The sequence below is a fragment of the Solanum lycopersicum genome, chromosome 7 (assembly GCF_036512215.1).
Source record: "Solanum lycopersicum chromosome 7, SLM_r2.1".
Lineage (NCBI taxonomy): Eukaryota > Viridiplantae > Streptophyta > Magnoliopsida > Solanales > Solanaceae > Solanum > Solanum lycopersicum.
The window spans coordinates 15,570,532-15,597,046 of NC_090806.1; the positions used below are offsets into that span (position 1 = coordinate 15,570,532).

Genomic DNA, 26,515 nt, shown 5'->3' on the forward strand with positions numbered 1-26,515 from the left:
TTACTCTATGTTTAAATTGGATGTATACATTTAATATGAGTGAGTTTATATCAAAATAAAAGTATAAAATCATCATAAAAAATTATATTTTAGAATTTATTTTGGTCAAAAATAACTTAATTGAATGAGGTAGGCAGGTGAGAGGGTAAATCGTAATAATCCCAGTCATCTAACGGTGGAAAAGAGAAGTTTAGATACTTGTATGAATTTGAGCCGTCTGTTTAACTGTGGCCATAAGAACCGTAATATGAGATTTGCGTACCATAATTACCAATTGAATTTCAAAAGGAAGAGAGACTCACAAAGGCTACTTCAGTTGTTGCTTCTTTATATATATATATATATATATATATATATATACACACACACACACATAGAGCGAGCGAGGATTTATATGTATCTGTCGTTTCTGAATCTCACTGTTTGATATAGCTACTGTATCCCGATTTTGAATTCGCCGTCAGAATTTCGATTTTTTTGGTTTTGCTTTTCAATGGAGAAAATTGAGGAAGGGCATTTCCCTCCAAAGAAGGCTGAATCGGAGTTGGCTAGCGTTCAGGTGGAAACGGATAATCCGGCAAAGAAGCTAGCGAGGCAGCTGGATTTCACGGGTGGTGTACCGGGGCAAGCCCTCACGGTGTCTTTGCAGGAACATGCTAACCAGATTATTCAACCGGAGGTAATCAAGTCTAGTCAGTTAACAGTGTCCATGAAGTCAACGCAAGTGATAAGTCCACAGCCCCAATTGCAGCAACATATACTGTTGATGCCAATGCAACAAGCTCCTGTCTTGCCTCCGCAGCCTTTAATACGACCATTGTAAGTCTAGCCCTTCAATTTGCTAGAATTTTCTATCTTCTTTTTTTGGGAAATAGTAATTAATTGTTCTTTTTAGCTAAATTCGTTATTAAAGGTAAATGCTTGAAATATCCAAATTCTTATGGATTTATTTGAATTTCACCCAAGCAGTCTTGAGCATGTGCTAACTGTTTCTCTAGTTTTAATATTGACTATGGATTCTATGATTTCAGAAACAGAAAAGGCCATTTCTTGCAACCTAGGGAACTAGTTTTTAGTTACTCCGTTGCCCATTTTTGTTAGGAGACACCATTCTTTCTCTTGTAGTATGCTCTAGCTAATGTAATTTCCATCTTTCCATGTGGTTCTACTTTTCCAGTTGATTATACTTTCCGGTTTACATTGTTTTCCTGCTTAACTATGCCAAATTGTGCGTCAAGGTCTGTAAACAATGTTGATGTTTCAATGACAACATTCCTGTCACTTTGATACCTTACAAAACTATATAATAGTCGTCCTCTTCTAGTGTTATGAAAAGGAATCAAGCGATGGTGCAATGTGAAGTGAGGGTTCATAGCTTCTCATATGAGTAGAGAGTGATCCAAGAGGGAAGAAAATACATGTCTGAATCTAACTAAAGATGAAAAAATGGGGAGATATTAGAGCTTAGAGACTTTCTCCATATGAGTTAACAAAGGAGTTCTCTACCTTTGTCTGCTGTCCTTCACATTTGTTTTTAGCTAACTCTTTATTTATAAATTGATTGTTAGGAATAAAAAATGAGACTTGCATTTGTAAGCTATCTCTTAGTACACTACCTACGCAAGTAAAAAAGTGAAAGTTAACAGTAGAAAATATGTTCTTTTCGATGGGTAATTAATTGAAAACTGAAAATCAATTTTGTTAGTGAACTTATCTTTTTGTGGGCTTATGGAAATTTTGTTACTGTTATTTGTTTTGAAATTAATGAAGTTGGTTGCATTTTGTTGTTGTAAGTACTAAATTCCTCCTTTTAGGGTTAATTTTTTGTAGTTTTCCTTAAAATTTTTCTCTTTACTTTGAAGAAGTGTGTGCTTTGTTTCTCGACTCCTGTTTAAAACCCCAGGAGGTTTGTTGCTTATTACACATTTCCTTTTCAAATCACTGCTCCTATCACTGATTGAATTATGAATTTTGACCACTAATGCTAATCAAATAGGATTTTATGTGTGGTTGTTATGTTTTATTCATAATCAAGGCTATCCCATTTGCCTATCTTCCAACATGTATAGCAAAGATGGTGCGGGAGGCATCAAATTTTCTCTTTCAACACTTCCTGAAATCTGTACACTCTCTTTCCAGGTCAATGCAAAGTTCCAGTGAAGCAAAGGATGGTACACCTAAAAAGCCAAAGCAGTGTAACTGTAAACATTCTAGATGTTTAAAGTTGTAAGTACTTCCTCCTTTCATGGACAATATAAGTAGAATCTTCCACTAATATTTATGGCTAATATTTGAAGATACATTGAATAGCCCCCAGATTAGAAAGGTCATTATTTTGTAATGATTTAAATTGAACCTGATAGGCTCTGGAATAACTTCTTTTCTGTCCTTTTCTCATACCTCATGAGTTTCTAGGAAGTCAATGAACTTGATATTGGGACAGCATAACGCCCCTCTAGCTTTTCAGTATCCACTGTCTTTAGCCTGAGTCCTGAGACGGGATAATCAGTTGTTCTGACTGCAGCTGGAGATTCTCTATCAGAAACTAGGTGGACTTTTCTTAGTGTTGATTATTATGTTTTGCTAACTATCTCTTAAGAGGCAAAGCTCCAAGTGGGGAAGCAGTGAAAGAATTAAAGGCTCCAAGTACAAAAGCAATGAATTAAAGAAGGAAAAAGCTATATATTAAGTAAATATTTTCTTCAAAATCTATGAAGAGGCAACAAAAAAATTTATTCATCATCTATTGAATTAAAAAAGCCATGTTTTGCAGGTAATCTAACAAAAGAAACGCTAGGAAATCTAGGTAGAAGTTCTTTCCTTAGAAAAGATGATCATTGAGAGGTTCTTCCTATTGGTCTAATGATTTGTTGCTTGGTTTAGTATGCTTAGCTTGGACTTGGGTGCAGCTATCTTTTGCTACTGAACTCTTCGACATTTTTAATTCAAGAACTTAACAAATTAGTACTAGATCTTAAGAGATTCCAGAAAATATGATTGAAGATTTCTGTGTTACTTTTGCCAAAGGCTGAATGGTTATTGAGATATAGTCTATCCGACCAATCAACTCTTGTCATTAACTGGATTAGATGCTTTTGCACAGCCTAATTTGGTGAAACATGCACATTAAATTCTTTTCCATCATAGTAGGGACTGATTGGATTATCTTTTTATTTATCTATGTGCATGGTGTTAAATTTGCATTTGCAGCAGTCTGTGAACATTAAATTCTTTTCCATCATAGTAGGGACTGATTGTATTATCTTTTTATTTATCTATGTGCACATGTGCACAGTGACGGGAACTTTAGGAAATGGATACTTTCTCTTGGGGGATCAATTGTTACTCGATCTCACGCTTTTTAGTTGACAGGGGTTACCAGTCTCTCGTTATAAAAGATCAGCTCCCTGAAATTGACATCCCCTTTTAAGTGATATTCAATTTTTGAACTGTTATTGTGAATTTATTATTCATTTTCACTTACTCAGGTCCTCCATATTTGGAAGGCCAATGATTAAATTAACCCAGTTCATCTTAGTTGAAGTCACATGAGGACTTCTCCTGTGTTTTAGTTCTCCCTTGATTAGCCAAATGAGCTCCTTTGAGTACATTAATAATACCTATGTTCCGTAAATTATTTTCTTCCATCACTGAAGGAACGAAAATATCAAAAGTCAAACCTTGTAACCAACGATGCTTTTGTATAATCCTTCTTCATCTGTCCTTGTTACATTAAGCAGATTATCTACACATAAAGATGATGTTACCTGTTGCTGATTCTGATAAATAGAGGTCTCAATATAGTATGTTTGCCATTGCTTCTAAGCCTTTTATTTTTGACATTCCAGTTTGTATATAAAGAATATGTAGGTTTTTAACAATAAAAAAAGAATATTATGTTTTCTTTAGGTATTGTTAAGTGTCATCTAGACGACTACTTTTTTAGCTAGATGATTTATCTTTTTTTTGTTCTTTACTTTTGGTAGCACAGTTTCCTTTTCTTTTCTTTTTCACTTAAGTTGCTCAGCATTTGTCAAGTTCTCTTGCTGAAAATGTTAAAATGAGTTCCAATCCTTCCTACAATTACATATGCAGTGTGATTTTTTTAATTGCTTCTAACATATATCTTTATATATGTATGTACTTGTTTTCATTTTCCTTTAATTTTTGTTCAGGTATTGTGAATGCTTTGCTTCTGGCATTTTTTGTGATGGGTGCAACTGTGCGAATTGTCATAATAATGTCGAAAATGAAGCTTCTAGGGAAGAAGCTGTTGAAGCTACTCTAGAGCGTAATCCAAATGCATTCAGACCTAAAATCGCCAGCAGTCCCCATGGAACTCGAGAGGAAAGGGTATTTTTTAAAACTTAAGCAAATTCATGGATGATGCATCATTTAGATCTGAAGCACTGGTGAAGCTATCCTTATTTTAGTTCTGTTTTAGATTTGGAAACATCTTTGATATATGGTTTTGGTTGATTTCGCGTATTGTCTACATTTGCTTGTCTATATAATTTTTTCAATATTTCGGGGGGATAGGGGGTAAATGAAGTTTCATTTATTAGTAACAGACCATAATGGTGTCCAAGACCAAAACTAAATACAGGTTATGAAAGTGGTTTTACCACAAATATCTATCAAGCTATCCCAGTCATCTATACATGTGAAGTGTTCTCTTTACACCAAAAAATAAATGAAATTAAGAGTACTTCCTTAAACTATTAACTTCCTTTTCATTGGAAAAAACTCCTATTAATTTCTTCCAAATATTCTTAATGCTCCAGCTGTAACAACTTTTCTGACATACTTTAGGAAGCGAACAAAGGTACGCTCGCTTGCTGTCTTGTTCTCTGTCACAAACTGGGATCGCTCGCCAGCTAGGTCAGATTGTAGCCAGATTTTATGAGAACATATTCCCCATATTCGGGGACAAGGGGACCCAGGATTTTAATAACGGCAATGTAAGACTCCAAAGCTGATTAGTAATCTGAAGCAATGCACCAAAATATAATCCCGTCTTTCCGCTATCCTTTCCATATTGTGTCCTTCACAACACACCATGTGAAAAGGCCTTTCTTTTTGGCACCTTGGCATCCTCTGCAGACTTCCACATCTCTTTCTTTTCTCCTTCATAAACTTTAAGTAAAATGATTTAACAGTAAGTGTTTTAGTCGTATTCCCCTTTGGATGGCTTGTCGGGCGGTCTAGGCCTAGTGCAACCCCTAAGGGGAGGGGGGAGGGGGGGGGGGAGAGAGAGTCTTCCTTAGGAGTTGGGTTGTTGGCTGGACCATTTTGGAAATTGTTGAGCCTAGCTCAACCCTGCCCCTAAGGATGTGGGTGGGTGGGCTGGGATGAGTGGGCCTAATGTAGGTTGATTGTTTATTTTATTTTTTGTAATATTACTTCAAATTTAAATTCAAAAACAATGAGTAAACTAAAGTAATGGACTTAGACAAAACTTTGGAAAAGAAAAGCTCAAAGCTTCAAATTTTATCATGTATAACTTTCAATTTTTAAAACATCAATGCAACAACCAAATTATATTTTGACTTTTAAACTAGCAAATTACAACAAGAGTCTCAGTTTTGTGAGCTGGATGAGTGGAAGTGTCATCTAATTAATATTCATCTATTCTTATGTTTTCTTGGAGCTGTTAGAAAATGTACAGGCATTTCCTGTGATTGTGAAACATCCTTTAGAAAAATTAGGAGACTGTTAATCATAGAACGACCTACTTGTCTCTTACCTTCATCATTTCTTGTCACCAACCAAGTAAACCACTATGCAGATAACCATAGGAAGTAGACATTATGTAAATACAATAAAAAATTAAAAATTTTCAGAAACAATTAAATATTTATGGAAATTAAACCACTTAAGTAAGAGTTGGAATTAGTATACAAAAATGGCAAATTGAAAAAAAAAAATAGATATAACCGTTAATTATAACACCAAACATGGTTAACTAATTAGGAATTTTGAGAGGAAAAAAATAATTGTGAGCTTTGAATCTTTGATAGCAATTTAAGGGATAAGAGAATTTAGAGATTGTATGATTAATGAAAAAGGGATTAGGGATATATACAGTAGAAGTTTGGGGGTCAAAATGCAACTTTTTAAAAGGGGGGGGGGGTTGAGAGGTATATACTTTATGAGGGTGAGGCTGTTTTGGGAGCGACTTGATGTGAAGTATCTTTTTTAAAAAATTAATTGGTGTAACTGGACAACTCTGCAGGCTTGTCCTGGGTTGTTGGCCAGTTACTGAGGCCAGCCCAACAACCTCTCATTAATGTGACCCGCCAGGCCCGATATAGGTTGTGTTAGGCCATGCTCTTAATGGGCTGGGTGGGGAGGGAAATGGGTTGTCCCCGTACATACATCCCTCTCTATCTTCTCTCTCACCCCCTACTAGCCATTCATATAGTTCATATAAAACTCTTCGACCACCTCTGGGTGGCCCTCCTGAAAGTGATATCTCAAGTAATCTGCTGATCCTCTCAAAATAAGCGCTATTGTCCATGTACTAAAAGGTTAAAAGAAAAGAAGGAAATAGGTGTTTTCCTGTGATTAGAAGGACCATTGGACAATAGTTCCACAAAGTAACTTTAGTGCATTACCTTGGGAAATCTGCCTGGGAGTTTTTTTAAGCTTAAAAATTTAAGACAGAAGTGTATTGAACTATACTTAGCAGTTACATAATATAAACTTATAGACGTCTGCATCCAAATCTGAATGAAAAAAACAAAAGAGATCTCTAAGGCTTAAAGTTAAGGATTCAAAAGGAAACGAATAAATAAACTGTTTTTCCTTGTATTTAGTTCAATAAGGCCTACTGTTATTCTCAACCCACAGGGGTTAGCTCAATTGACAAAGATTGAGGGACTTGTGTCTTAGGTCCCAAGACCTATGCCAAGCAAAGTCAACCCAGTATTTAAGTGGAGAAAGATAAAGGGACGGGTCCATCATCTACGAGTTTGAGGTATCACGTTGGCCCAAAAAGTTGGCTCCAGATAGATTTCTCGATCATCCAAAATAAGGCGGGCTAGTGTTCTCTACACTTAGAGAAATTAAGTCAAATATTAGTCTCCGAATTTGTTCACTTTATGTGGGATGGGGTCCAGATAGATTTTTTGATCATTTAAAATAACGTGCGCTGTTATTCTCTACACTTTAAAAAAATAAAGTCATATATCAGTCTCCAAATTTGTTCACTTCACGTGGGATGGGCTTCAGATAGATTTCTTGATCATCCAAAATAAGGCGGCTGTTGTTCTCTACACTTCTGAGAAATTAAGTCAAATATTAATCTGAGGCTTTGTTCACTTTTTGTGGGACAAAGTATTTTTCCGAGGAATTAAATGAAATGAGTCATTAAAGAAATACTAGTTACTTTTGATGATAAAATTGTTCGTTCTAGTTTCAGGCATTACTGCAATACTTATACATGTTCGTTTTTCTCTTTATGCTTCGTGCTTTGTGATATTAGTCCTGCTCTTTTAATTTTTTATTTTTGTGATACTGTTGCTTTCCAAGGTCTGAAGTAATTTTTCTCGTCTTCTCTAAAATCTTGTGGATTATTTGAAATTATTGTTTCATGTTAGAAGTTTCAGGAGATATGAATTTTGTTGTGTGTTTTCTTGTAATGTATTTACAAATAGCAACTGCAATCTGTTGCTTCAATGAAGAAACTTGCATGTATCTATGCAGGAGGAAGCTGGGGATGGCTTAGTACTGCCAAAGCATAACAAAGGTTGCCACTGCAAGAAATCGGGTTGCCTGAAGAAGTACTGTGAGTGCTTCCAAGCCAACATTCTTTGCTCTGAAAATTGCAGATGCATGGACTGCAAAAATTTTGAAGGAAATGAAGAGAGGCAGGCACATTTCCATGGATATCATGCCAACAACATGGCATATCTCCAGCAGACAGCAAATGTTGCTATAACTGATGCCATTGGATCCTCTGGTTATGGATCTCCTCCAGTGAATAAGAATAGAAAGCCTCAGGAGCTGTTCTCTGGGTCAATGATTAAAGACCCTGTTCATAGGCTTGGTCAGTTTCAACAGGTAAGCATAAACTGTTCTCTGATTCAACTGGACTTGTATTTCAATTGTGCATTTATCTGCATATTCTGGCATGGGGTCTGTTCGATGGGATATTAATTTTGTAATAAACAGTTGTTATTCTTGATTCAGTGGTCATTGATCAGTGTTTCTATGCTTTTTAACAAGCAGGAGAAACAACTTGCTTTAGCGCTTGCTGTATATTGTGATAATAGTTGATTAATGAACTCAAATCGTATCATACAGGAAAACCAGATTAAAGCTTCAGTTCCACCATCTTTGTTGTCTTCCATTCCTAGTACTCGTGTTAGTAATGCAGCAGCATTAGGTCCTCCAAAGCCTACCTACAGGTATTGCTAGATATCCTTGAGAAATTAATTGTCCACCTGCTCCTTCGGAAAACTAATTGTTGCGTCATTTTGTAGGTCTCTATTAGCAGACATAATCCAGAACCATGACATCAAGGAGCTTTGTTCTGTTTTAATTGTTTATGCACAGGAAGCGGCCAAGATACTTTCAGGTATACATCGATATTTTCTGAGAAACTAGACTTAAGTTCACATCTTGTCGCATCACCAATATTTTACAGCAGTATATCTTTTCATCGTTAAGTTTACTCTCCAGATTAGTTTTAGTTCGTTTAATTGATATTTCCACTGGACATACTTACAATTGTGTCTAGTTTTTTTTATTTATATATATATATATATATATATATAGAGAGAGAGAGAGAGAGAGAGAGAATTGTTTCCAAGTCTTTTCTTGAATCTTTGCTGTAGTGCTTTCTTCTGTTTTTATTTATTTTTTACTTCAATTAAGCATTTTTCTTCTTAATACCTTGGAGCTATAACCCAGTAGCACCAGCTATCCCTTTAATTTTTCTGTGAATTTAATTCTAAGCAGTGTTATCAAAAGTAAAAAGCGCTAAAACGCTCTAAGGTCCGTAGGGTCTTTAAACGCAAAGCACAAATAAATAATTAACTTCAATGAAAAAAGGCGAAAAGGGAGAAATAGAAATATTTAAGGCCTTCCGGTGGCTAAAGTCCAACGAACCTCTCTGGTGGCTGACTTCCCATATGTCACCATGTACTGGCAAGAGTAAGATCTTCGGTGTCACATCAAGACCATGCCCAAGCATGTAAGTCACTTTCCAGCCATCTCAAACGCAGATGGGGTTGCCTGGTCATCCCAATGCCTCCAGTTTCTAGCGAATTAAGACTGCTGGTTGTTGAGATCCATTCTTTCCAGCAAACTGTCCTGCATTTCCTGGAGTTTAAGAAGGCCAATCAACACAAGACCGCCATGCTTCAATGGTAAATACTGTGGCTGGTGGAAAGCAAAAAATGCAAGACTTCATCATAGGAAAGGATCTCAGTTATGACACATCATCATGGAAGGCCCCAAAGTCTCCCATGCTACATGGAAAGAAGACCATCCCAAAAGGAGATAAATACAATGATGAAGACATCAAGGCCATCCAAAAGAATGCCAAGGAAAAAAAGTTGTTTATTTGTAGCACAGGTCCTATGAATCCAACAGAATCTGATCATGTGCAACTACCAAAGAAGTGTAAGATACTCTACAAACCACACATGAGAACGAGTCAGGTAAAGAAGTCCAAAGTTCTCCTCCTAAATAGGCAGTACGAGCTCTTTAAGATGAATGAGGGAGAATCTCTTCAAGAGATGTTCCATAGGTTCGCAAATATAACCAATAAACTTCTTTTTCTTGGAGTGGTTATTCCTCAAGCACAAATAATTATGAACGTGCTAGACATATTACCCGACTCCTGGGAGAGCAAAGTGAATGCCATTATAGAAGCAAGAGATCTGGAGACAATGACCATGGAAGAAGTCATGGGAAATCTAAAAACCTATGAGATGCGGAAGCTCCTGACACAGAAGAATATTCCCCAAGCAGAGCTGTGAATCTGGTCGTTATAGCTACCCATGACCAAGATTTTGGTGAAGAGGACATGGCATTACTCAACAAAGGTTCCAAAGAATAATCAAGAGACGAGGGTTCCTGAATAGAGGAGGCTTGTCAAGGCCTAAACCTGAAAGAGGCAATCCAGAAGGTTGTTGTAGATGTGGAAGCTCAGACTACTTTATTTGAGATTGTCCAAAAAGAGATGACAAGAGAAAATTGTTCCTCACAGAAGAATGGGCAGCAAGAGAACAATCAGATGCAGAGAATATCTTTGCACTAATGGCCTTTTCAGGCACATATCTCTGAGTCCAAGGATGCCTTTAAAGATCTCCATACTATATAGGATAACGAGCAGATCGCATATACTTCTGTTGAATTAGACTTAATGATCATGAGAGCCTGGAAATTGAGGATCTAAAGGTAAAAGTTCGCTCTCTAAGTTATGAAAAGTATTCACTGGAGATGCAGAAAGAGGAACTCACAATTGCTCTCTTAAACGCTAAAAATTGGGCTAAGGAGATATGTAGGGATCAAAGGACTGCTCAAAATCATCAAAAGAGAGCTGCTGCTTAGCTTAAAGAAATAGTGTGCTACAAGAAGATCTGAGCAGAGCAAGGCATGAAGAAGAGAAATCACTTACAACAGGGTATTCATATCTATCTCCTGCAATCACCCTTGCACCAGACACCAAGAAGACATGCTCGACAATGTACAAAATAAGACGCAATGAAAGAAAGGAACTTGGTCCGTCATCAACAAAAGCAAGTAGCTGGAACAGGTGAAGGATATTCAACCTACATTCCCTACATAATGGGCCCAGGAATGCTTGGGTTCCTGGTTTCAACCATTGATCAAGTTGAAAGGGACAAGCTAGGAGGAAGCAAGCATGAGCATGTGTAAAGTCTCAACGCATGACATAAAGAAAGTAAATATTTTCTCTGACTGAAAGTCAATGAAGAGAGATCAGGATATACAAAAAGGAAGGAACCCACTCCCGGAAAAAAATGATAAGAAGACCAAAAATGAACAAGTGCCTTAGAAATATGATTTAAAAAATAGGCTCCAAGGCACTGCAGAGTTGAGGAACTTGTTTTCAGAGGATATCAAAAACAAGAAAGAGAACTGCAAAAGAAAATAGTCATAATTCATTCATGTTGATAGCTATGAATTTGGAGAATGTACTTCTTTGAGAAACCAGACGAAGAAACTGATTCTCTGAGAAAAAGAAGAAGACAGGTGCAGAAACATAAGAGGTTGATCAAGAACACTCTTTGATTACCTTAGAATGTACCATGGGTTTATCATCATCAAAAAAGGGAAAGATTCAAGATCATATGGTGTTTTGATAATTGACAAACTGTTACAAGTGATAATCTACATTGGAGATGAAGCTTGAAGAATGGAGAATAAAGAATAAAGAATCAAGAACCAGGTCCTCACAGATTTCATTGAAGAAGTGAAAATAATAACAAAACTACCCGAGGAACTCATTAGAAAACTTGTTCTTCTAAACAAAGGAGCTTATCAAATATAGACGATGAAGTTGTTCATGTGTGCACCAAGATTCCTTAGAATAATTGCAATACATGAGAATTCAATTCAATAAGGAGTTGGATTTCTATACAAGGGAAGTTCTCATAAAATATGCTCATGGAATTAGCCTCAAATAAGGAGTTCAAGAAACCCACATGCATGAAGAAGAGGAAGACCAAGTTAAATTAGGAAGACATAGTGAAAACATTATTTGAACGACACTTTCGTAGAGTTATCATTCAGACTAACTTGGTTTTACTACCAAAGAAAGCAATCATTCAATCGTTTGCATATTTGATGCCAATCAGTTTGAACACCTTTTTTGTAAGGTCATCTCTAGAGTGGTCATGATAGATTGGAGGATGTTCAACCTCCAGCAAAATCTTCCAACCAATCAGGTATTTGTGAAAGGGAGGAACATTATTGAAAATGTGCTACTGGCTCAAGAGATCATTACTGGCATAAGGAAAAGGGGAAGCCAGCAATGTTGTGATCAAGTTAGATATGGACAAGGCTTATGCTAGTGTCATGGTTGTATCTTACTAAAGTTCTCAAGAGAATGGGTTTTGCAGAGAGCTTTATTGATATGATATGGAGATTACTATCGAACAACTGGTATTCCATACTATTCAATGAATAGTCTTGGGGGGTTTTCACTCTACCAAGGGAGTGCAACAACGAGAGCCACTCTCTCTTGCACTGTTTATTCTATTTGCAGTAGTGCTCTCTAAGCTCTGAGTCTTTATTGGATACCAATAACTATCAAGAATTTGACATGTGTAAATGGAATACTAAAATTAATCATCTTGCATATGCAGATGATGCAATTAATTTCAGCTCAGTAGGGAGGAAACTCTCTAGCGATGATCAAGGAAGTTTTGCATGAGTATGAGGGTTTCAAGCAAAAATACAAGCTTTCTTTTCTAACACTTAGGAGTAAACACTGCCATCATAGTTGAAGATGTGTCTACCAAAGCAGGGGGGGTATGCGTTTCAGGTCTATCCTTGATGTCTCCAAAGATCTCTTTGCCAAATTGTGGTGGAAGTTTAGAACTTCAGCAAACTTATGGATCAACCTGTGAGATGAGTATGATAAGAAGCAAATACCCACAATGATCAAATGGTAAGAATGCTGTTAACTCTAGAAAACAACGCTTGAAGCAAGATATGAAACTTAAAATAACATTTGGTAGGAGCCTAGAAATGAAACTGCTAATTTGTGGTTTAATAATTGGTTAAGGTTATCCGCCCTGGTTTATTTGGTGCCCTCAAATCAGCTAGATGACAGCATTGAAGAGGTGAATTTCTTCATGAAAGAGGGTCAATTGAATGTGGAACTGATGAGATAAACACTACCTATATACCTAGTTGATCATATTATCAGTGTTTTGCCTAGAGGAGAACAATCTAACATATGTGATAAACCTTTTTATCACTAGTAGTGGCAAATTTACAGTTAAAAGTGCCTGGGGGAGACTATGAGACAAAAGGCGGACTGATAGTGGTATTTTAACATATCTAGCCTACCCTACAAAAATTTCTTTCTTACTGTGGAGGGTGTGGACGAGAAAGCTACCAGCAGGTGATGTTTTAGCCAATAATAGTATTGCCATTGTTTTAAGGTGCAGGTGTTGTGAGAATCCTCAACCGAAAACTATAACCCACCTTTTCCTAACTGGTGAGTCTGCTAAAAGCCTTTCGAGTCTTTCTACAGGAGTACGTGGGGTTTAGGACCCTTTCATCCAATTAAATCAGGCAATAACACAACGACAACTTTCTCTTTTATAGACTGTAGTTGGCTTATTTCGATTGGGCTTAGAAGGTCTATGATCAATCTAGACATTTTAAGTGAGAACAATGTAGAGTAAGAGGTTTGACAAAATATTTGCATAACGTGCATGCCAGTTAGTAAGGAAAAAGTCCAGGTCAATTATTTTGTTACCACCATTGTAGATTGAATTTTCTTAAAATTCTCTACACCAAAATGATAAAATACAACAAGTGAATTGATGTAGAATTGTTCTTTGGTTCATTGGTTGTACTCAATGGGAAGGAACTGAAAGCGAAGGAAAGGGGGGTGGGGTGGGGGTGAGGACCCTTAGAGGGTGTGATTCTAGTTTTCTTTAATTATAAAATTTTGTGCATGCCTCTATCATGGCTTCTTCAGTTACTTTCCTAGTTCTTCTTTCCAATATAATGTGATGTTATACTTCTAAGATCCCTTTTTGTACATTTTTTAACCTTAATCTGCTTGATTAAAGATTGATATCGGCTTCAGGAGAGGATCATTCTCACCTCCTTCATTGAGCCGATTCGGCTTGTTTCTCAAACATGACACATCACTTGCGAAGTATTAAGAACAAGAATGGGTTGTTTTCTTAGCAAGATAGGCCTTACTCATTGAGCCTTCAACTCTATGGCCTGTTTGAAAAGCCATGATGTAATTGCGATTAAGTGTAGTTACACTCTTTTACTTGTTTGGTAGACCAACTAATTACTTGGCGAGACAGGAATTGGGTGTAATTGAAGGCGAGTTATTACACTCCTCAATTCCCCAGAGAGGATTAGGAATTGGGTGTAATTACACCATATAATTATATGAAAGTTTTTAAAATTCTCTCTCTTTTATTTATATTTGTTTTTTTGTTATAATTTATTTTTTATTTTATTATTTTTTAAAAAATTATCATTTTTGTAATTATAATATTTTTTTTTTTGTATTTTCAATTTATTTCATTCTAAACTTTACTTTTTTCATGTGATTCCACTCAGTTTTTTTGTTTTATTTATTATTTATCCTATTCTTTTCATTAGCATAATTTTGTTTGTATTCTTATTTTTAAATTAAGATACAATTCATTGTCGAATAAGGTTATAGATTTACGTTTTCATTTTTTATTTTAAATCATATTTATGTACGTTATGTTGAAATTTGACTTAAGTGTACTATGCAATATTTTGAATTTAGAACTTATGTTATATTTTCGGTTTCATTTGCTTTAGTTGTAATAATTTGATATTTCATATTGCAAGTCATTTATTTTTTAGTTAGACTTGATAGAGTATCTTTTTGTCAATTGTTTTTAATAATTTTATGACATTATATTTATAATATTAACATTTTTGTAAACATGTATTTCGTGATTTTCATAGAAATATTATAGTTTTAGTTTTATGTTTAATTTAATTAAAATATATTAATTTGGAAAATATAAATCAATTATTTTTATAAATATTAATTAAGAACAAATGTTTATTAATTTGTATATTTTCAATCGACAATTATGTCTCAAATATTTAATTTAGTATTATTTATAAAGATCCTTATTATCTGATATAAAATTTTAATTTTAGATAATTAACTTTATTTTAAAAATTTAATGTAACCTTATGATTGCACTTGTTCAACCAAACAGTACACTTGTAATGACATTACAATTACCTTGTGGCTAACAAACAGGCCATTGTAATTACTAAGCTGGTAATTACACCAAATCCAATTACCAGGTGTTTTCCAAATAGACCGTATGTTTCGGCTTGATATCCACTAAGATAACAAGATTAAAAAGCTTCTTTACTTAAACTCCTTACCAACTCAAAACCAAACAAGCAAATTGAAATGAAGGTAGTATCATTTTTTTTCACCATGGAGATATTTAGCATCTAGTATCTGTACGTTTTTCCATGTGTTTTGCTTGATTTTAGCTGACATTTCCAATATTACATGATGTTTTAATTGAATACTCATGCTTTCAGATGAAAAAGATGCTTCATTAAAACAGGCCAAGCACCACAGAAAAGCTTCTTATCCCTCCTCAGGTGTTGGGAAGGTTGTGCCTGATGATTGTTCAACAGGAATCCAGGCTGAGAGTATCAGGGGGGATGAATCTAGACTGGATGGTGCTGATGTATCAGCAGAAAGGCCAATATCTCCGGGAACGTTAGCTCTCATGTGCGATGAACAGGATACGACTTTTACTGCTGCTGCTGCTCCCCCTAATGACCTAACAAGCCTAAGCAATAATACGTCTTCCCAACCGCCTCATGGGCAAGGCAGGGCAGAGATCTACCCAGAACTGGAGAGAATTGTGTTGGCACAGACTCGTGATTGTCTTAAAAAGCTGATCACTTTAGGAGAAATAAAAGGCAAGTTTCTATTTTTTTCCGTCTGAAAATCTGATTCTGCTTTATCAAGTTGATAGCACTGGTCAAATGTATCTGCATCAATGAAACCACAAATAACCCATAAAATTGATACGACAAGAAAACTTCAATCAAGCAACCAATCAACTATCCCTCAATTTGAAGCTATGTTGGGAACCGGCTGCAATAATCCTCTTGTAACTATTCCGCTCTATGCATTCCTGACTTATTCATATATTATGTAAGGCAAATTTGTAACTAACGAAAATAGAGTATATCTCACATTTACTAGCATCAATATTATAAATCTCTACCCAGGCTTAAAAGACTTGCCAAATACCAGGCTTAAATTGTAAAAACAATACTTACGCCTTTATTCCAACTAGTTAGTACTCTATTACCTAAATGGATTATTGTCTTCAGTATGCTCATGTAGTTTGATGGAACATATATACTTTTGAGATTTGAGAAAAGAAGTATGAATAAAAAAGATAGAATTTTTGTACTGAAATATTTTTGGATTCCTGTATCTATGCTGAGGAATGCGAAGTGAGGTAGGCCAAAGAAAATTCCATTAACTGAACCTTCTGTTGGTTAGGTAGTCTCAAAGCTTAGATTTTGCATATAATCAGTTGCCAAGAGCTGAAAATTTGGAGTTTAGATGAGGAAAAATAGCCACACAAAACTGGCACAAGTCTTGTGAGTGCTGGAGTCAAAAGGCTTAACGATTAAATTTGGTACTGTCATAGATGATAATCTCACTTTACGAAGGCAGTTTATTCTGTCATTGGTCAAAGTTAGTTAAAGAAGTCACGTTGGTGTACATACTCAGAACAGAAAATACATTGATCCAGTAGACCAGACCTTTCCACTGGACTTGTAAATAGTTTACTTTACTGTTCCCTTGCCCGTAAAACTTGAAATTTCCTAGAACTATTTGGAAACATACTTGAAATGTGATAGCCTGTTGGTCAGCAATATCCTTTCTTTCTGATTATGTTTAAGGGGGGAGGGGAGCTTTAAAATTTCAAATTATGCTTTGGTTCATTATCAGTTTTGTTACCCCTCCCCACTTCACGAGAGGAAAACAAGTCCAATGTGATACTGCTACGTTTCTATTGGGATGTCATTATTTATTACTAAACATGTCTATTTTGAATACAGAAAAAAAATGTTCTTTAATGGTGCGAGATACCGATTCAGGTAGACAAAACAATGTGAGCAGCAATGGTGTTGTCAATACTGTTCCACCTCCTCCACCACCACAGCAGAAGGTTGACTCTGGAACTACTGCTGCTAATACCACACGTCCTAAAGTTCATCCCCCAGATGGAAAATAGGGACGTGAAAGAAAAATCTGAAAAAAACTGTAAAAATTTTTAGAATGAGATTTATCTATAGATGCTGAGTCTTTGTATTGTTGGGCTTTTCTTCTTTGGGTTTCTCTTCGATGCTGTGACAAAGTAATTTCAGGCCTCCCGTTAGAAGTAAGCAGCCCTACTGATATAACTTTTTGCTACAATATTTCCTTGGTATAAGGAAGGTAAGGTACACAAAATACCGTATTTAGGTACATGTTCATTGAGAAACTTCGAAAATGACTAAGCATAATTTGTACTCTAAATCTCTGTGGCCTCTCTTCTCTCTCTTGCCTCTCCCACTTTGTATTTTGTATATTCACCCCACCCCCCCGGTCCCCCCCCCCTCTCAGTATTTTCCATTTCTTCCTCTATCCCTCTTTGTATTTTATATTCGTGCATTTGCTCCCTCTTTGTATTTTGCATTTTCACTTCTCTTTCTCTTTGTATTTTGTATTTTCACTTCTCTTTCTCTTTGTATTTTGTAGTTTTACCTTATTTGTATTTGTATTTTCACCTCCCCCTCTCCCCCTCGTATTTTTGCCTCTTCCCTCTTTGTATTTTGTATTTTTAATTTTTACGTCTCTCTTCTTTGCATTTTGTATTTTGTATGCTCAGGTCTCTTCCTCTGTGTTTTGTGATTTCACTTGAAATATTCACCTAATTTTTTGAGGTGTCACGTGAATGTATTTGTTGTATTCTTGCGTGCATTTAGGCTGTATTCTATATTTTCACCTCGCTTTTACGTATATCACTTGTATTGATTTGCTCTTGTATTATTTGTATTTGATCTCTCTTGTATTCGAAGTTATATGTTTCACTTGTATTCGTCTGTTCTTTGTATTCAACGTTCTTATATCACTAGTATTCAAAGCTCTTGTGCACTTGTATAAATAAAGAGGGAGAGAGTATACAATTGATGTAAATACACGAAAGGGTTAAAAAAAGAGAAGAGAGGCAGCGAGAGGAGGTGTGGGAGAGAGAGCAGAACTACCCAATTAATACGAATACAGAAAACAAAATACAAGAATATAGCTATAGAAGCAGAGATGTATAGGGAAAAAAATTGAGTAAATACAATTGATAAAAACACACAAAGCAAAAATGAAAAAAATTATAAGGGAGAGGGAGAGAAAATATATATACAATTGATACAAATACATAAAAGAAAATATGAAAAAAGATGGAGGAAGAGACAAAGAGAGAACGAGAGGAAGAGAGGGAGTGATGGAAATATATATAGTCGATACAAACCACATGAAGTAAAATACAAGAAAAAATCTAAAAGAAAAGAGGCAGTGAGAGAGAGAGAAAATATCCAATTAATACAAACACACAAAGGAAAATTGCTATAGATGATGAGGGAGGGAGGGAGGGAGAGAATACAAATATACAATGAATACAAACAAACAAAGCAAAATATAAGAAAAAAATATTTGAAAGGAAGAGGGAGAGGAAAGAGGTGAGAGAGAGGAGAGAGGGTTGTGTAAAGTAATGTTTATGGACATATGCTCTTCTCATGAGCATTGAATATATAATGAACAATCATAAAAAGTTTAAGTCGTTAAAGACAAAAAGTACTATTAGGAATCTTGTTGACTAGCAATAACTATTTATGTTCTGATACACCCCCTCAATTTGGACGAGCAGCAGTGACTGAAAGCTAGTCTTGTAAGAAACAAAAACGAGAAGTGGAGAGGCCCTTTGTGAAAATGTGTGTGAATTGTAAGTGTGTGGGAACATATTGAACCACAATATTTTTTGGACAACCTTATCACGAACAAAATGGAAATTAACATCAATATGCTTTGAGTGATCATGAACCGGATTACGAGTCATGTATTTGGAACTGACATTGTCACACAACACGCGGATAGGGTCACGAATAAAGACACCAAGCTCACAAAGAATGTGATGAATCCAACAAGTCTCTGCCAACAGAGTATGCAATAGCCCTGTTGGTTGCTTCTTTGCACGCCAAGCAATAAGATTGTGACCCAAGAAAATAGCAGATCCTGTTGTAGAACGCCGATTATCGGGACAACCATCACAATCAGCATCCGAGTAGGCAATAACCATGGAGGCGGATGAGGAGGTACGCAAAGACAAACCATAAGTTAGTGTACCCAGCAAATACCTGCCAAATGCGTTTGATACAATGCACATGAGTGGTGCGGGGAGCATGCATAAATTGAGATACGACATTCATAGTATAAGCGACGTCTGGACGCGTCATAGTCAAATATTAGAGAGCACCTACCATGCTCCTATACTCACTAGCATTTGAAAGTAACTCACCGTCCATAAGAGAGATAGAAAAGCGAGAAGCTATTGGGGTACACACAAGCTTACATGAGCACATGTGGAATTTATGAAACACATCAAAAATATATTTTTGTTGAGATAAGTGAAGACCTTGAGACGTACGGACTGCTTGAATACCATGAAAAAAATGAAGATCACCTAAATCTTTCATAGCAAATTGATTAGAAAGCCGAGAAATGAATTGATTTAAAAGACCAATGTGACTACCAATGAGAATGATATCATCGACATGAAGTAGTAAAATAAGGACACCAAGAGAGGAACGATAAATAAACATTGAACTATCAGATTTGCTACAAACAAAACCATGAGAAAGAAGAAATGAACGAAAACGATGAAACCAAGCGCGGGGTGCTTGTTTCAAGCCACAAAGAGTTGTTGTTAGTTCGCAAACATGATTGGGATAGTCGGCATGAACAAAACCTAGAGGTTGTTTCATGAAGACTTCCTCATTATGGACGCCATGGAGAAATGCATTTTTAACATCCAACTGACGAATTGGCCAAGAAAATGAGACAGCAAGAGAAAGAACAAGTCTCACAGTAGTGGCACGGACAACAGGGCTAAATGTCTCATGATAATCAATGCAAGGCTGCTGATGAAAACCTTGTGCTACCAAACGAGCTTTGTACCGTTCAATAGACCCATCTGAGTTATAGTTTATGCGATACACCCATTTACAACCGATTAAATTCATGTTATTGTTAAAGGGAACAAGGACCCACGTTTTATTATGTAAAAGAGCGTTAAATTCATCTACCATTGCTTGTTGCCACTTCGGATTTTTCACAGTGTAGAAAAGCAAGAAGGTTCAGGTTCATGGATGACAATACTAAGAGAGAAAAGTTCTCTTGGCTTAGTAATATCATATTTTGATCTGGTTTGCATTGGATGCGAGGAAATGGTGGATGAGGAAGTTGAGGTTGAGAAGGACGGAGTGAGGGAGATAACGAACTGATGGGGCAAGAGGCACCAACACTAGTTGAAGTTAAAGTAGGGCAGTGGTAGAGATCTGATCACTCGTAAAATCTATAGTTCCTGAGGAGGAAGGATGAGATAAAAATAGAATCATTATGTAAAGATGGTACACTGGTAGTCATACAAGGTTCACGTTGTGGGGTTGTAGGTGCATGTTGTAATGGCGATGTAACAACTATAGGGTCAGAGGTGATAGATTATGGGGAGACAAAGGGAGAACTAGATAGTTCAGTGTATGGAAAAACTAACTCATGAAGTGTAGCATGTCGACTAACATAAACACGACCATATATGGGATTCAAACATCGATGCCCCTTATATTCTGAGGCGTAACCAAGGAAGAAATAACTAACAGAACGAGGTGCAATTTTATAAGAGGCTTGAGCAGACAAATTAGAAAATGATGCGCAACCAAAAACCCGAAGAAAGTTACAGTCCAGACTTCTGTGAAAAAGCTTTTCATAGGGTGAAATACCATGTAAAATTGGCGCAGGCAACCTATTGATGGTATAAACAATATAAGACGCTGCATCAACCAAAAATTGAAATGGAATACTAGCATCTGTAAGAATAGTTCTTACCACTTCAATAATGCGTTGCTGTTTGCGTTCAGCGACCCCATTTTGTTGAGGAGTGTCTGGATACGACTTTATAAAAGAAATGCCGCAATTAGTAAAATTTGAAAACATAGCTTTGTTAGAAAATTTATCACCTCCATCACTTTGAAATTACTTTATTGTAGTCTTGAATAAATTCTCTGCCAACTTTTGAAAAGCACAAAAATGAGTAATAACCTTAGATTTATTTTTCATTGGATAAAGTCATGTAATGCGAGAAAAATCGTCAACAAAGATAACATAATACTTAAAATCAAGGTTGGATACTCAAAAACAAACGTCTGAATGAATAATATTTAAAGGAAAACAACTATAATGTTCCACTAAATTGAATGGTAAACGATGAGATTTACCTAAAGACAAGAGACAATTTTTATTAAAAGAATTCAACAAACTAATAGAATGATTATTCCTAAGGCTAGAGAAGATACGAGCTCCACTATGATCCAACTGTCGATGCCAAATATCACCAGGCTGATGGAGAGCAACATTCGCTTGAGGGGAAGAGGATATGGACCAAGGAGATAAAGGATAGACATCACCCTTGCTGGAAGTTTGATGAAGAATCTGATCCAAAGCTTTGTAAAAACAGAGGATGAGTCAAAATTAATAATACAATCATTACTTCGACATAAATTTTTGATAGAGAGTAAAAATTTTTCGAAGGTGAGGGACATGAAAAATAGAGTTCAAGTGTAGGGGACGGGATGAAGTGGGTAACTGAGCATAGACAATATTATCAATTTTAAGCAAAGAGTCATTCCCAACCATTACACGATCAGAAATGTTGTAAATAGATTTATAAAAAAAAATTACGTTCAGATGGAGTCATATGAGTTGACGCAGTGGAATCAAAGTACCAGGTAGCATCTTTGATTCTCCAACAGACATGGCAACAAAGGACTTAGGAAGATCATTAGCAATGAAACCATGGTTAAAATGATTGTTACACTGCAATGCATTATGACCTGGAATTCCACATATTTGACAAACGGTAGAAGATGTGGGATCTAAAACTCCCATGGACGGTAAAGATGTACTAACTCTTAAATTATATGAAGCAGTGGGAGCTACCAATACCTGACAATGTTTGTCCATGGAAACCAGGGCACAGAAAAGGTGTTGGGTGAATAGGCATGTTCGGGATAACCACACTCAAAAGAACCTCGACCTTTGCCACCGCGACCTTTGCCTTTAGAATTAAAAGAACTTCCTTTGCTACGATCACCTTGAGAAGATTGTACACCTGAAACATTATATGGATTTGAAGAAATACTTTGAGCAACAAACACTTGATGAGTAGCAGTAGAATCAATATCCTTGAACCGTTGCAAGCGTTGTTCATGAAGCAGAAGCTTAGTTCGGACTTCTTAGAGTGATAAGGAACCTGTAAAGTGAGTAATGATCCCAACAAAAAGTGTCATATTCCTTTCCTAATCCAAGAAGCACGTGATCAATTAAATTTAGAGAGGGAACAGGAGAACTAATCGCTACAAGAGAATCAACGATCTGCTTGGCTTCCCGAAGATATTGATCAATTGACATGGAAACCGTTTTGCGTAAAGTTATAAGTTGTGAATTGCATCCATGTAGCAACATTGTAATATTGCTGAATATTTTTAACATATTTTTCCACTTTGTGATAAAATTTATCATGCACACTTTAAAAGAAACAATGAGAATAACTCAAATACTGAGGAACTGCGAAGGAGAAAAAGGCTAAGAAAAGAATATTATTCTTATGGAAATGATTTTCAAACTTTTCTTGTTGATAATTAACCATTAAATTATTTTGAAGCTATATTTTCTTCTGATGCTAAATTTTGAAAAGAGACAATAAAACTGGAAATTGATTCAATTATGAAAAATAAAACATGGATTTTGACTGACTTACCTCTTGGTGCAAAACCTATTGGTTGTAAATGGATTTTCAAAAGGAAACTTAATCATGATGGATCTATAGATAAATATAAAACTCGTTTAGTAGTTACAGGATTTTCTCAAAAACAAAATATTGATTACTTTGATACTTTTGCACCAGTGACGAGAATTTCTTCTATTCGAATGTTAATTGTCTTAGCATCAATTCACAAGCTTTTTATTCACCAAATGAATGTAAAAGAAGCTTTTTATAAATGGTGATATAGAAGAAGAAATTTATATGGTTCAATTTGAAGGATGTATTATTTCTGGACAAGAAAATAAAGTTTGTAAGTTAATCAAATCTCTATATGTCCTAAAACAAGCTCCTAAGCAGTGACATAAAGTTTATATCGTCTTATTGAAAGATATTTTATCCCAGTTGAAGTGGATAAATGTGTTTATACCAAAATGGTAGACAATGATTATGTGATAATATGCTTATATGTTGCTGACATGCTTATATTTGGTACAAATTTAAATATTGTGATTAGTACCAAGTATTTCTGTCTACTAATTTTGTTATGAAAGATTTGGGTGAAGTAAATATGATTTTGGGAGTTAAGGTAATAAGGAGTGAAGATGGTATTATTGTTGTCACAAGAACATTATGTGAAAAGACTTCTTTAAAAAAGAAATTGAATATTTTGAGGTGATACATGTAGCCATTCTTTTTATGCTAACTCTATATTGAAAAAGAATTATGGTGATCCAGATGATGAGTATAAATATGCTCAAATTATTGGAAGTCTATTGCATTTGAGAAATTTTATTAGGCTTGATATTGCCTATGTTCTTTTGTAGATTGAGTATATATACTCATAATCCCAATAGTGAGCATTGATTTGCGTTGAATAGACTGATAAAATATTTGAGAGGAACCATGAATTATTATATCGTGTACAGTAAATTTTCTTCTACTTTAGAAGGGTATTGTGATGCAACATGGATCTCTAATTTAGATGCGAGGAAATCCACTAATGGATATATGTTCACCTTAGGTGGTAGCGAAATATCCTAAAAATCGACTAAACGTACGATCATTGCTAGATCGACTATGGAGTCAGAGTTTGTAGCTCTCGAGCTAGCTGGTTCTGAGGCAGAATTTAAGAGAATATCCCTTTAATAAAGGATGAATTGTCAGTCAATCGCTTTGATATGAAGGACGAATGATTGATCCCTTCGATAAAGGACGAATTATTGTCCCTTCGATGAAGGACAAATTATTTATTGATCCCTTCGATGAAGGGTGAATTGTTGATCCTTTCTATGAAAGACGAATTATTGATACCTTCGATGAATGATGTCTTGTTGATCCCTTCGATTAAGGATGAATTTTTAATCCCTTGATAAAGGATGAACTATTGATCCCTTTGATAAGAATTAATTGTCTCATGTGTTTATACACAGTGATTTTCAAATCGCAATCGATATTGCAAAGAATGAACCTTACAATTGTAAGATCAGACACATAAATGGAGGCATTATGTCGTTAAGTAGATACTGAAATATGGAATAATTACAATTGATTATATGAAGTTTGAACCGATTCACTGACGAAATCCGTGGAAGGAAAATTAATTCTTCAGACCTCAATAAAAATGAGTTTAAGGCTAATTGTTAGCCAATAAAGATAGGAACCCAACCTATGTGATTGTAGATCCGATGAAGTAGGTTCATATGAGTAATAACAAGAAGATATTGACTCTGCGCACTAACTGAGAGTGTTTTGAAACTGCTATTAAAAATGAGGGATGAGTTATTAACTCTTATTGAATTCATAGTCCTTAATTAAAAAAGGTGTATTTAAAGCAATGTACACTTTATGAATTCACCTATATAAGAGTAGGAGAGTGGCCGCTCCTCTGAGACTTTGGGCTAGTCTCTAGAGCTCTCATGAATACCATACACACACATGGCTTATAAGCGCAAAATCGCGTTAAACAGTAAAATTAGTGTGGTCAATGTATGATTGGTAAATTTACTGATTTACAACTAGAATTATTTGGTTCATAGAAATATTATATTTCACCAAATTGTAAATTAAATTTTATTGATCTAAATTTGGTTCTTAGTCCGAAGACATCCAAGCTATTACATTTTGTCTTGAAAATCCAGCAAGTTATAATTTTATAGAAGTCTTTTGAAATAAATGAGGGATTGTAAGTGAAATGTTTTATTTCAAAAGATTAATATATTAAATGTATTTACAAATCCAAATAATTAATTTTTTTTGGCATTGATTTTAGAGAGTTGACAAAGTTGGAAGACAAATGTCCTTCCACTTGTTTTTATGCATGAAAGAATTTGGACAAGTGGCATGACCATTTGTCACCACAACTCCATTTGCCTATAAAAAGGTTTAAAGATTTGTGAATTGAGAGGAGTAACATATACTCCCTCTCGTTTCTTCTTCACTCTCTTTACATCTTTTCAATTTTAAAGTTAATTAATTTTGACTTTGTTTTTTTAATTTTCCCTAATAACATGCCGATGATAATTAATATGTTGATTCTTGTTACCTCTATTTATTAAAAATATGAAAGTGTTTGTTTAATCCTGGAGAAACATTTTACACCGTTGAAATAGTTTCTTAGAACAGGTGTAAAATAGTTTCTTAGAACAGTGCTCAGCACGACTTAAGTATTTATCTATTTTATGCACTATTATTTATATATTATCGTAGTAATTATTAACTTATTTTCAGGACCACTTTTTGATAAATAATAAAATTATTTTTTTAATTATTATTATTATTATTATTATTATTATTATTATTATTATTATTATTATTATTATTATTATTATTATTATTACTAAGAAATTTCTATATTTTTCCAAAAATATGAGGAACTATAACATATAATGTATCCCGAAATTAATGCATATAATAGGTGTCCTGAAATTTCTGATGGTATTAAGAATATTGATATTGGTGATACCTGACTGATACTGTTCAAGACATTCTACCGGAGGATAACGGTAAAGAAAATTACAGGTACGTAAATAGACATGGTTGCAAGTTCAATCTTAACAATAAATTCTTCGTGATAAATACACCTCAATGCAAAAGAATGTTGAAAAGAAATGAAAATCCGCTAAGCTAAAAATACTTTGGGTGAAACGGATGATTTGATTATTGCGGTCATTTCAGAAATAAATGTTATGGCCAACATGACAAATTTGGTGATAGACTTTGGTGTTATTAGGGACATTTATATAAATAAAAAAGATTTTATGTCATACACTCAAGTTGAGAAAAGAGAAGATATTGTTTATCTTGGAGACTCAAAGACAACTGAAGTTCTTGGAAAAGGAATAATTTTCTCAAACTCGCATCTTGTAAAAATTTGGCATTGAGTGATGTATTGCATGTTCCTAAAATCCAAATTAATTTGATTTCTGTGGAATTATTAGGAAAATGTGGAATAAAGAGATCTTTTGAAAATAATGAGGTCATATTGACTAAAAAATAATATTTTTGTGGGCAATGAATTTTATAGATATGGCTTATTAATGTTTAATATTTGTGATTATTTCAGTATATTTGTTTTTGCATACATGATTGAATCTGTTTCATTATGGCATGCCAGATTAAGACATGTTAATGTCTCACATATTAAAAATATGCAATCTCGTAATTTAATACAT

At 35.1% G+C, this 26,515-nt stretch overlaps 1 protein-coding gene across 1 annotated transcript; it reads left to right on the plus strand.

Annotated features, from left to right (window-relative positions):
- The first annotated feature begins 227 nt into the window (after nucleotides 1-227).
- On the plus strand, nucleotides 228-17,290 carry LOC101249098 (protein tesmin/TSO1-like CXC 5). The gene is made up of 8 exons (XM_004242887.5): nucleotides 228-819; nucleotides 2,140-2,226; nucleotides 4,176-4,353; nucleotides 7,708-8,064; nucleotides 8,308-8,411; nucleotides 8,487-8,581; nucleotides 15,280-15,669; nucleotides 16,831-17,290. Exons 1-8 carry the CDS (start codon nucleotides 494-496, stop codon nucleotides 17,004-17,006), a joined length of 1,713 nt encoding a protein of 570 aa, XP_004242935.1. The 5' UTR covers nucleotides 228-493; the 3' UTR covers nucleotides 17,007-17,290.
- Nucleotides 17,291-26,515: the final 9,225 nt, after the last annotated feature.